The sequence below is a fragment of the Cnephaeus nilssonii genome, assembly GCF_951640355.1.
Source record: "Cnephaeus nilssonii genome assembly, chromosome: 17".
Classification (NCBI taxonomy): domain Eukaryota; kingdom Metazoa; phylum Chordata; class Mammalia; order Chiroptera; family Vespertilionidae; genus Cnephaeus; species Cnephaeus nilssonii.
Genome location: NC_137088.1, coordinates 26,145,386 through 26,158,374, shown reverse-complemented (window position 1 = coordinate 26,158,374; position 12,989 = coordinate 26,145,386). Strand labels below are relative to the sequence as shown.

Sequence of the window (12,989 nt, the reverse complement as noted above, 5' to 3'; positions counted from 1 at the left end):
TGGCATCCTCTGACTTTCTGTTCTTGTTTCCCAGGAGTTTTTCTTTTTTGTTTGTTTGTTTTAAATTTCTTTGCCTGTTGAGAAGCAGCCAGGCTGGGAAAGGTGGGCTGGGTGCTAATTCTCTGGCAGTTCTCATCAATATTCTCTCTGGCTTTTGCAAGGAGTTAACTGGGGGATGGCTTCTGTGGAATGTGCTAAGGAGACATGTGACTTAAAGATACCAATCAGATAAAGCAAGGTTTTTACTCACAAAATAGGCAATTACCATCCAGGTAATTTCACAAAATGTATCATACACCTGAACTGCGCATGGCCTTCACCTCAACTAGTCTAACTTTATCCTAAGGAACCATGTAGAAAAGGTGTGTGTGTGTGTGTGTGTGTGTGTGTGTGTGTGTGTGAGTGTGTTTTAAATAAACTTTTCATTTGGGATAATTTTAGATTTAATGGAAAAGCTTTAAAGATAGTACAGAGAATTTCCATATACGTCTCATTCATATTCTCCTAATGTTAGCAGTTTATATTACCAAGGAGTATGTGTCAAACTGAAAAACCAACATGAGTACAGTGCTATTAGGTAAGTAAATACCACGCCTTATTTGGATGTCACCAGTGTTTCCATTGATGTCCTCTTTTTCCAAGTTCCAATCTAAGGCTCCACCTTGCATTTGTTGTCATGTCGCAATATCATCTAGTCTGTGACAGTTTCTCAGTCTTTTTTTTTTATTTTTATTTTTATGATGACCGTTTTGAGGAGTACTGGTGTGATAGTTTATAGAATGTTCCTCAATTTGTGTTTGGCGTTTTGCTCATGATATTAGACCGAGATTATGGATTTTTGTAAAGATTACCACCGAGGTGCCTTTCTTGGTACTCTTGTCACATCATTTCAGAGGTACGAGATATAAAATCATGCTATGGAAGCCTTGGGTACAATAGGGAGAAACTGAAAACAAATGCTCAAAAAAAATGGGATTGTTTAGCATATTTTGTTACATCCACAACAGGGATATTTTATAACCATTATAAATTACGATGAATGTTAATATAATCTATAATAATAAAAGCATAATATGCTAATTAGACTGGACGTCCTTCCAGAGGAAGCCACGGTGGCGGGCGCCCAGACAGAGGTGGCCGCTGCGGTGGCGGGGTGTGTGTGTGTGGAGTTGGGGGGGACGAGGCAGAGGCAGCCGCTGCCGCAGCCAGGGCTGAGCCCCTTGCACGAATTTCGTGCATCAGGCCTCTAGTTAGAAATAAAAAGCTAGACTGCAAAGCAGGATAAAATATTTCATTTAATAATTAAAATATCTTTATATATATGTGGTTTAAAAAACTCTGCACGCTGCCTCACAACAACCCTTCATTAAATAGTTGTGGCAAGAGCCAAGCAGACCTGGATTTAAAACTCATCTCTGTAACTAACTAGCTATGTAGATTTTGACAATATACTTAATCTCTCTCAGCTTCAGTTTGTTATCTGCAAACCACAAAAGGAAATACTTATCTTATGGGGTTGTCATGTGAGCTAAATATGATAATGGTTAGTCATTCAGCCAAGTCTCTAGCACATAAGATAGTGTCAAATATTATTTTATTTTCTCTCCATACCCACCAACCTCTTCTCCAGGAAAATGCAAAGCAGCTCTTCAGCCAAACTATCAGATAGAAGATAATCGCTTTGGGTACCATTAATATCCTAGTGTACCCCCTGCCCCCTTTTGGCCCATTTGCATATTTAAATCAATGACTAATAATTGTCTCTTGGTAGGAATATAGGTTGTTGTGTTTCTTTTAACCAAGATATTGTCCCCAGCTCTGTCTAAAGGAAAGGAAACTGGAAAGCAACTTGTTTATCCAAAGCCATTAATAAAAATTGTCCAGGTAAACTTTCTGAAGGTCGATCAGTTAGAAGTAATATTGGGCTGTTAGTAACAAAAAGCTGAAAATAATGGCTTGACTCAACCGGTGGCTTTATTTTCCTCATAACAAAATTGATGACAACGTGCCTGCCTTCATGATATCAAGACCCAGGTTCCTTTTATCTTTCTGCTTATCCTGCCTTAGCAAATGCTTGCTGCTTCACAGCCACATGATGGTTGACCCACCTTCTCCTTTAGGCAGAAAGAAGGGAGGGGGAGGAGGGGATAAAGGAACAGGCCAGCTGAGTCAGTATGTCCCTCCCTTTTAAGATGATCATGGAAACTGCCCTATAACTTCCACTGACATCTCAATGGCAAGACCAGCATGTACAGCAGAACTTTCCGTGATGCTGGGAATGTCCTGTATCGGAACTGTCCAAGGTGGTAGCTGCTAGCCATTTGTGACTATTAGCATTTAAAACGTGTACCGGCCAGTGTGGATCCGTTGGTTGAGTGTCATCCCAAGCACCAAAAGGTCGCAGGTTTGATTCCTGGTCAGGGTACATGCCCTGGTTGCCAGCTCAATCCCCAGTAGGAGGCCTGCAGGAGGCAGCCGATCAATGTTTCTCATGTTGATGATGTTTCTCTCTCTCTCTCTTCCTCTCCCTTCCTCACTCTCTGAAATAAATAAAAACATATTTAAAAATAAAATGTGGCTGGTGTCACTGAGGAAATGAATTTTAAATTTTACTTCATGTCAATAAATTTAAATGTAAGTAGCTATGTGTGTCTAGTGGCTACCATATGAGACAGTGCAGGGTTAGATCTTCGTCACATGACTACCCCATCTGCAAGCAAGGCTGGAAAATGTGGGTTTGGGGCTGAGCACATTGCCACCTCCCACAAAACTGCTATTCTTAATAAGGAAAAATGAACAAAAGTGAATATAGGCTAGGCAAATAGCAGATTCTGCAACTCAGTAAGAGTTGCATGCTAACATCTCTTAAACCCAAAGGAATGGTGTATTAATGAGTTTATCACAAACATGAGGAGTGGTGTGGCTGGGCAGATATTATATAGATGAAAACCAGAATCTCAGAGATGGAGTTCAAATACCTTCTTTTCACAAGGAGGAAATGAGGCTGAGAGGCATGACCGAGGGACCTAATTAAGAGATAAATGGAATAATTTACTTGAAAATAATAGAGTTGATTTAGTGTATTTTAAAATATCACTATTGGGCAAATGTAAAATCTCAGAAAGAAAGAGTTCTCTGTCTCTGGTTTTTAATAATGCAATGAAGAAAAGCTAAAGGGAGTTTAATGCCACCTACTGGTAGGCAAGAGTATAAGGCGCCCCTTCCTGGCATAATGGGTTAGTGATGGCTTTAGAGATACCAGGGGTCAAATAGGGTCCTCTTACAGAAGAATGACAGACAGTGGGAGGTGTGTTCCCTGCAGCAGCTTGCGCCATATAGTCCTCTCAACTCTCAGCATATTAGAAGGGCTTTCTTAGAGCGTTGCGCTCTGCTTTCCAGTAACACAACCCATCTCAGGCATGTACAGCAACACCAGAGGCAGACCTATCAGTCAGTTCTCAAAATCACATGAAATAAAAAAAAAAAAACAAAGACACATTTTGAGCTATAAATAACCCTAGGGAGAAATTCAAGGTTCTTACTTGATCCAAAGCCTCAAAAATAGATCCTGTTATTTACAGCAGTCCCCTTGACGAGTTGAGTGTGAACCATCCTACAGCCGAAAGAAAGAAAGAACGAAAAGACAGACAGACAGACAGACAGAAAGAAGACAGAAATTCCATTTCCAAACAAAATGCTCATCCTGACTCATTCAGGGAAGGATCCAAGGTTTTCAGCGCAGGGCACCGACTCTGCCTGCTTTCCCCCTTCATCATCTGCTGCCCTTTAAAGCATGGTATCAACTGCCTTGGTAAGAATCCACATTTCTTCCCTTTTGTTCCCTGGCTCCGTTCCAGCATTTCCCTTGTCACACTGATGGGTGAGGTGCCTTTCATATTGGCATAGGACAGCGAGCGAATGCCTCCCCTTATGTTATTAAACAGAGACCGGGCTGGTGAATGTACCCAGAGCTGGAGCCTCCTCTGCGGCTTGGGAACACCGGGGGTGCCGTGGCTCCAGAGAATTTCGACTATGGCTGTAGAACCCAGCAGCTCAGCATCCATGAAAAGGAGAGTTGGAAGGAGGTGAGTGATGCAGATAAGGCGATTTGGCTGTCACCCTTGTTGAAGGGACTCTGGTGAGCAGCTTGCTGTGGGCTCAATGACTGCAACCATAGTTCATTAGCTGATTAGATGTCTTTATTTGTAGAGATGAGCTGTTGGCTTCATGTGAGATGTGGGAGGCAGTTCTGCTTTCTGTGCCCTGCAAGGAGCCGCTTTGAATTTACCTTCATTGTCATGCCTTGAGAAAAAAAAAATCCAAGTTTCTGGCATAAAGTTGCACGTGTGTTCTGCACACCGGCTTGCAGGCAGGCGACTGTTTGTTTCTAATTAGGGAGCTGAAGGCTGCTGGCAGAGGAAAGCATATTTGTGACAAGTTGTGGCATTGCGTTTCATTTGTGTGTCTATGCTTTTAACATGGGGGACCACACACGATAGCCCTGGATCCTTCCCTATGGGCTCCCACTCTATTACTTCCGTTCTCAGGTTCATGTCTAGCTCCTATGAGTTGGTCCTTCAGAGCCTGCCTCAGTGAACACTCCGGGTTCTCCCATTAACTAGTTGTGTTCCCTGGTGTGGTTATCCTGACAATATAAACCCAGTTGTGTGTGTGTGTGTGTGTGTGTGTGTGTGTGTGTGTGTGTAGGTATAATAAAACCTACTCAGGTAAGTAGTTGAGAAAATTAAATGGGATGGTCAATAGAGTGCCTACCAGATTGTCTGGAAACTACCTGCTCAGCACATCTTGGTTCTTTTTCTCTTACCTATAAAATAAGAGGTTTGTGTTAAATGATCTCTAAGGTATTATTTAAAAATTTAACAGCCCAGCTGGTGTGGCTCAGTGGTTGAGCACTGACCCATGAACCAAGAGGTCATAGGATCGATTCCCGGTCATGGCACATTGTCCGGGTTTGGGTCTGGATCCTGGGTAGGGGGCATGCAGGAGGCAGCCAATTGATTTTTCTCTCTCATCAATTTTTCTCTCTGTCCCTCTCCCTTCCCCCCTCTCTCTAAAATCAACTTAAAAAATAAAAATAAATTTAAAAATTAAAAAAAATTAATTTAACAAAATGCTTGTGGGTTACCTGCTAAGTGGTACACATTGCGTTAGGCATTGGGGTTATAATCATGAACAAGACAACAAAACAGACTAGGACCTGCCTTCATGGGACTTAAATTTCAGAGGACATGGGCAACATGCAAGGAAATGCTTTAATGACTTGCCTTTCTCTTCATCTTTCATAGTTCAATCCAGCTCAAACTTAAGTTAACCGTTGAGGCTACTTCTCCATTAAACCTGGAAGGAATATTTTCGGGCTTAATCCTATGTAATAAAAGAGTAATCTGCAGATTGATCATCACTGCAACACACAATATCGCTGCCCCCATGTGGTCAAAGATCCTGCCCCCATGTGGACACAAGATGGCCACCATAAGATGGCCAGCAGGAGAGGGCAGTTGGGAGGCACCCGGCCTGCAAGGGAGGGCAGTTGAGAGGGACCAGGCTTGCAAGGGAGGGCAGTTGGAGGTGATCAACCCTGCAGGAGAGGGCAGTTAGGGGTGACCAGGCTGGCAGAGGAGGGAAGTTGGGGGCAAACAGGCTGGCAGCAAAGTGGTTAGGGGGTGATCAGGCTGGCAGGCAGAAGTGGTTAGGGGCAATCAGGAAGGCAGACAGGCAAGCAGTTGGGAGCCAGCAGTCCTGGATTGTGAGAGGGATGTCCGGTGGGATCGGGCCTAAACAGGCAGTCGAACATCCCTTGAGGGGTCCAATATTGGCGAGGGTACAGGCTGGGCTGAGGGACAACCCCCCTCCGTGCACGAATTTCGTGCACCGGGCCTCTAGTATTTTTATATTTAGTGAACATATGCTGACTTTGTCTGTCCAGCATCTATCTCTCCTTTCTCGGTAGGAAGACCCTGAATTTCCTTTGGGGAACCGACACTGTGTTTTACTCTCAGTGTGAATCCAGTGGGGCGACACCCTAGCTCCAGGACAGCTTAGAGCAAACTGAATGCTCGCTACACCGTGGAAGGCCTGGCCCATTAGTGCACTCCCATATCCCAAGGCCACAATGATCTGCACGTGCTCAACCACACCACCTGACCCAAGTTTTTCCAATCAAAGGGAATCAAAGGAGCTTCAGTCTACAGTCAAACTCCCTAAGCTCCTTTCTAGGGGCCGTGCTTAATGTTTTCCTATTTTAGAAGATCTTGGGAGGTGACTTGGGGGAAGAAAATGTCTTTTTTTTTTTTCTTTCTGAAGGCTTTTTTTCTTCCTTTCAAAGATCTTCATTGCCACCATAGAACTATTAGTGGGGCGCCTGCCCCTCACCCTATTATTTTTCCTTCTATGACTTTGAAATTGAGAGCTCTGTGGTTGGTGAAAGGCTCATGGCTGATAAGCGCTTTAGGTGAAGGGACACTGGTTAGTTAGTGCCTAAAGAGGATGGAGTGAAGACCCGCTGGCCTCCCTAGATCCCTACCCATACAAGATTGTGACATCCTCCATGCCATCTCAATGTCAGAGTCTTTTCTGAACCCTATGGATTCTGAAGTCTGAATTGTGATTCTGACCATATTTACATGCTGAGTTGTCTAGTTGTTCTGTTGTAGAAACAATCAGACACAATATGTTCCCCCATTGCTCATTCTTCTGAATGTGACCGAATAAGTTTGGAACAGGGAAGCTACACTTTCTAAAGTGCTTCATAGCATGAGGCCCCCACTTCCACAAGACAGCGTGTTTCTGTCTATTTTTAAACACAGGTACCCCCTAAGCACTTAAAAATCTTATTTGTGAGATGGATGCATTTAGAAAGACATGAGGGATGAACAAAAAGCCTGGTTGTGCATTCATTTTTTTTTCCCATGCATTTACGAAAAAAATAATTATCGGGGTCCCATCATACAGGGAGGTGAGCGATCTCTTCATTTTGGGTGGGAGTTGACATGCATCCAAGGAGTTTCCTTGAATCTGTGCAAAAAATAAAAAATAAAATCAATCCCATCCTCTCGCAGATATTTCCGCTTTACCCCAAAGACTGAAATGTCCCCGGGAGCAGGTGTGAGCGATGGAGCTGAGCAGGAAGCCCGGACTGTGGACGCGGCTGGACCCCCGCGCGTCACCCGCCCAGCCCGGGGCGGGGCCGCGGACTCGCGTGCCCGGGGCAGCGCTCTCGCCGCCGGAACCCCCCAGGGGGCGCTCGCGCGGAGGTTTCCCAACTAGTATCTCGCGGGTTGCTGGGCGCATGGGTTTCGTCAGAAGGTGGAAATTGCACCGAGAAGCTGCCATCTCCCCGCCACCCGCTCGCCTCCCCGACTCTCTTTCCTTCCTTCCTCCCCGGCTCCTCTCCGCTCCTCCCCCGCCCCCGGTACCCTCCACTTTACTCCGAGTTAACTGAGTACCAGGCTGCTCCCCCCAACATTTTCCTCCTCTCCCCAGCCCCCATCACCAAGAATGGAGTCAGGGTTTCCGGAGAGACCAAACTCTCCTCCCAGCATCTTTTCCAGCCGCTGTTTTTAAACTGGTTCGGAGGACGAGGGGGGGAGGGAAGCCCGACCCCCCCCCCACACACACACAAACACCACTCCACACCACCCACCTGCACCCCAAAGCCGGATTTTGCATTTTGCATCCTGGGGGCGGGACAGGCCATTCCCGGGCTGAATTCTCTCTCTACTCCTCGAGGTTGGCACACCCAGGTAAGCGAACGCCAACTCTGCATTCCTGTGTTCCCGGGGCGCTGCGGCTGCAAAGTGTGTGGGGGCTGCTGCGTAGTCAGACCAACTTTTGAGATTGCCCTGGATTGCGCTCGGATTGGCTTGTTTATCGCGGCTGTGGTGGCGTTAAGAAGGGGCTGCCAGCATGGGCTTCCAAGCGAGGGAACTTTGATGTGATCCCTTGCCTCTCGCCTTTCTGCCATCGCCCAGCTCGCCCAGGTAGGGTGGGGCGCGTGGGGAGGGAGGCCGCGCGGAGGGGGACCCGGGGCGCCCGCCGAGTGGCCGGTCCTGGGAGTCCCGGCGGGGTGGGGGAGGGCAGTGCTGGGCCAGACCTAGGGGAGGAGGGGGGCAGAGTCCTGGCCGAAGTTGCGGCTCTCCCTCCGACGGCGGCGGCGAGAAAGCGCTGGGGGCTCGGAGTGGTTTCCCATGGCTTCACCTGGCGGCGGTGCGTTCGGCCTCTCCGCCCGCTCCCCAACCCCTTTGCAACCCCCCCCCCCCCCCGGATCCTCCCGTCGCGCCCGCCCGGGGCTCCCGGACTTTACACGAATCAATCGGCTTGCACGTCCCTGGATTCGGCCAAGTTCTTCTGCACGCCTTCCTGGGTTAAGGGAAGTAGCCGGGGGCGTAAGGGGCCGGGGCCAGGACTGGAGGGACCCCTGGAGCGCTGGCCACAGCCCACTGAAGAGATGTGGTATCGCAGACGCCCCGGATTGTTAGGGTGGGACCCAGGGGGACCGTTAGGAGGTGGCCCAGCCAAGTCTAATGAGTGTTGATGACCGTCCGGTGGGGCGAAGGGGAAGCCTGAGAGATGCTCTTAGGAAGATGCACCCATCCTTCCTCCTGGTTGGTTTTCACCCTCCCCCTGGCCCCCCTCCTCCCCCGATCCGGCCGCGTCCCCGGCGGCCTGGCGAGACTGGCTTCCAGCCCCAGAGCTGGCCGGGCTCCCGCAGAAACCGCAGAAATCGCAGGCTGCCGAGTTGAAGATCCCATCCCTGGAGCGTGTGAAGTGCGCGCCGTGGGGGTTCCGGGGGTGGGGGGAGGGAAGAAGGAGGACCGGGGAGAGTGCCTGGGGAAACTTTGCAGGAGAAATAACAGAGCCCCCCTCGCCCCTCCTGCCCCAGCTGACCCACGGATGCCACATAGGATCGCTGTGCCTTTGGGAGAGTCCCTGCGCCTTTACACCTGCGTTCACAACTGTGCAAAACCAACTCTCCCCCCTCTTGCTGCTTTGCCAGGAATTGTTAATGCATTGCTCTGGTGGTTCTTGGCTCGCTTGCTTCTCGGTTTCTTAAACAGCATTTTTTTTTTTTTTTTTTTTTAGCTGTCCAAGGTACTCCAAAACTCGTGTTCTCCTGAAACTATGATTAAACCCTGCTCTTATGGAAAAACTACTTTATCTTCAAATGAAATAGTCTTTTCTTCCCATCCCTTCTTTCTACTGCCCTCTTAGCAATCCCTATTCTCAAACAACACCCTCCCCCTAAACACACACACACACACACACACACACACACACACACACACACAAACTTTCCTAGAGCCTAGGTGTTTTCAATCCAGGATGATATATTGTAGTGAATATATATATATATATATATATATATATATATATATATATATATATATATATACTGGTTAAACTGCATAGCACATCCCCCAGGAGTCAGAGAGAAGCAACAACTTTCCTTATTTTTATGCCCTTTAAGTTTAGGAAGGTCCCGTTTCTTTTTATGACCCAGCAGATAAGACGGAGCTCAGGATGGCTATGGCTTCGATTAGATAACGTCTGATGTTTTCATTTCCCTTACTGAGCTGCTGCCTCTAGGTTAAATTCATTTTCTTTGCCTGTCCATTTTTTAAAGAAAGACTGACCAAGTCCTAGCAGACCAGGGGGTTGAGCTCAGAGCAGGTCAAAGGTGGTCACACCTGGGAGGCGGATAAAAATAGGATTGGCAATTACAGTTAGAACACCTGTGTTAATAGTGGGTCCTAATAAAGACCAGATTCTACTCATTGTCTCTGACGGGAAGATTCTGAGGGTTTCACAAGTATCAAACTCAAAACCATATCAAAACTAGGCGATTTCCCTTGGTCATTACATAAAAGGGAGTATCCGTTCATAGAAGGAGTGGATGTCAAATCCTGGGCAGTTTTGAATGGGTGAGTGGGAAGAGCTTGCCTATAATGGAACCAAGGGTCTTGTCATGTGTTATCATGTGAATGCTCTCGCCGTCCCAGACCGATGCCTCTCCTTTGAGTGGTCAGCCTCCTTCTTATTCTTCCAGACATACTCCCATCCTGCTCTAGTGGGAGCAGGCACAGATGGGGTCCAATGTCCTTCCCAGCATGGGACAGCCACTTTACTAGAGCTTCTAAATATTCCTTTTAAAACAGTTGCCCTGAGGTTTGTGAGTTGTTTTTCAATTGTGCTTCTAAGACTTCTGTTTATCTCCAGCGATCTGGTGGCAAAGTAGCATTTTGCTTGACTCATAGGTTTGTCTTAAGGGGACCCTGCTTTTAGAGGTTTTAATTAAAGAGTGTCTTGCATTAAAGTGTTTCTTGATCTGCTTGTGGATTTTTTTTTATTTAGAAAGACCTCATTTCAGTTAATAGGAAGCAAAGATGTTATCTGTTTCCAGAGTTGTTTTAGGTAGTATTCCAACAAACGGCAGCTTTGATGGTTCCCATCTTCAGACTGAGTCCACCATCATGACTGAACACGTTAAAGTTATACTGACTATAAGAAATAATGATGGATAAAAAAAATGGGTTAATGGTGGAATCTCAATTTTCATCTGCATTTGAATCTTTTGGAACATAACTGGATGTATTTATAAGCTTTGTGCTATGCCTTTATCCATCTTCATTTTATAAGTTCCCTGATATGTAACACTCTGGACCTTTAGTCACATAAAGAAAGGATTTTCCATTTGGAGGTAAACATATTGGAGGGGAGCAGCTCATGTGTGTAATCAATGTCGCACACTTTCACAGGGATCTGAATCCCAAACAGAAGGTGAGGAGGGTACTCTGACGGTGTCAACTTGACTGATTGGGAGAAAGTCTCTTCTTGAGTTGGGAAAGCCACTTCTTGAGTCTTCATACTTTTTAATCAGAGACGTAGCCTGCAGATCGGTATGCATTTTGAAGGGGGGTGGGGGGAGGAAAAAAGCCAAATTTGTTCTCTGTATTTGATCTTTCCATTTTTGTCTTGTTAATATATTTTTTAAACCACAAAGCCCCTTTGGATCCATTTATAACCCTAAGTCATATTTCCTTGGCAACCGTAGTCAGTATATTAGACTCACAAAATATCAAGACAGAAAATTTAAAATGCATTTAAAAATGTCACATGGTTCAAGACCATCCTATGGTGCATTAGAACTGACCTTGCGGCACAGAATAATAGAGTTGCATTCGACTCTGACTTTCTCCTGATTGAATGTAGATGGTAAAGAACAGATTACAAGACCTTCATGCTTTTGAGGGTTGTCCTAAAAATTCTATAATGGTTTTTCTTTTGAGGGAAGCATGTTATGAAAATTAAGGGGTTAGAGTACAAATGCATTTTTTTGGGTAAGGTGTTTATGTAAAGGTTGGTGGTAGGTCTAAAAGCAGGCTCAATAAATGGGTCAGGCAAGATGTACTGTCTTTTCTATGTTACTTGAAATAGAAAATATATAGTCAGGCCTCCATTAGCATGGAATTCAACCAGTGGTATCTAATAAAACTTGTGTGACTGCACAATACTTTCAGTCTTTTCTCTGCTAGAAACCTCATGTATGTGGAGCTTTCTGTTTAGTCCAGGAACTACTAAATATATATGATGCATAGTATGTTTTCCTTAAGTTGGCAAATCCCAGGAAGACCTTTATTTGTCTGCTGTATTCTCGGGAAAGCCTCTTGTGAACCGTAGCTCTCAGCTCAGTAAATACTGAAGACCTGAAGGCAAGTCTTGAAGAGCTGAAAGTGACCAGGATGACAAATTTGGGAAGGCTTATTCCAGTCCTATGACTTTAGTACACTCAGGGGGTTAGCGGGGAGACCACCTAAGCTGGCTTGTGGTACATTCATCTCTATGCTGTGAACAACTTCATCACTTCGAATCTATGACTCTCAGAACTGGAAGAGAATGTGGGGATAATCTATGGACTCGAGCTGTTTAATTTGACAGTTGTGGAAACTGAACCTCAGAGAGATGACTTGCTCAAGATCAGGGGACTCATTCAACAACCCTGTTGATTAGTCCTCTCATAGAGAGACTCAAGTTCCCTGGAGAGAATTACTGTGGTGGCGCCAATCTCTGGCGCCACATGTACTGATAATGTTTACTGAGTTGGGGGTGGTTTGTGGGGGGTGGGACTCCCACATCCATTGGAGGGTTTGGTAGGAGCAGGCTTGGGACTTATTACATTGCTGTCTCTAGGAGCCAGTGTAATACTTACCCAATAGAGATGATTAAATTTATACAAAGTCATTGTCTGCAGCCATCCCTGTTAATGTGCATGTTTTGTGAAGAATTGCTCATGCAGTCTTAGCTTCCTATTTTAAATGTCACAACGGAGTCAATAATGTAAACAGAGATGTTATGAGTGTTTACAGTTCCAGGAACCCACAGGGGAATCCTTTATTCTGTTTTAAATGAAAGGTGCCTGCAAAAGGAACAAACTTTCTAAAATGCTGCTTTTCTATCTCTGGTGCAGAACACCATATTTTTAACTTGGTATCTCTTATTATTTAGAAAACTAGAGACAGTTCTCCTTGGAAACATCAGGGGGAAAATACAGTCTTTCAGGTTAATTCTAGAAACCTTCTGAGGGTTAAGGTATATTGACTAAAAGGCCTTCCTTATCCAAGAGATCCCAAACATCTGTAGGGCAGTTCATTTCTCTTTGAGAGAGAGGAGGAACAAAATCAGGCTGACAGGGGTCCAAGGCCAGGGCAGCCCTAGGGGCTGGTGAGGCAAGAGGGAAGGGTGGGAGAGAGTTGGCATTAGAGCGGATGGTCGCTAGAGGGCGCCAGAGCACCGGCGGAGTCCACCTCCCCGGACCATGAGAGGGACTTGAAGGCTCCTAGATGGGTTTTGACAGAACCCCAAAGAGGTGCCCAGGTGTGAAGTATGGGTTTTTCGGTCACCTCTCACTCTCCAGCCCAAATTACCGCGCTGCAGAGAGGGGACACAGGTTTTGCCTTCAGCACCAGGTGGGG

At 46.0% G+C, this 12,989-nt stretch overlaps 1 protein-coding gene across 1 annotated transcript in view; it reads left to right on the top strand.

Moving 5' to 3' along the window:
- Window positions 1-3,918: 3,918 nt before the first annotated feature.
- CPNE4 (copine 4) overlaps window positions 3,919-12,989 on the top strand; it is a gene marked incomplete at both ends in the record, with an annotated part of 366,239 nt that continues 357,168 nt past the window's right edge. The window contains one exon of the mRNA XM_079795664.1: window positions 3,919-4,085. Within this exon, the coding sequence (XP_079651790.1) occupies window positions 3,919-4,085 (167 nt within the window). The remainder of the gene's footprint in view (window positions 4,086-12,989) is intronic.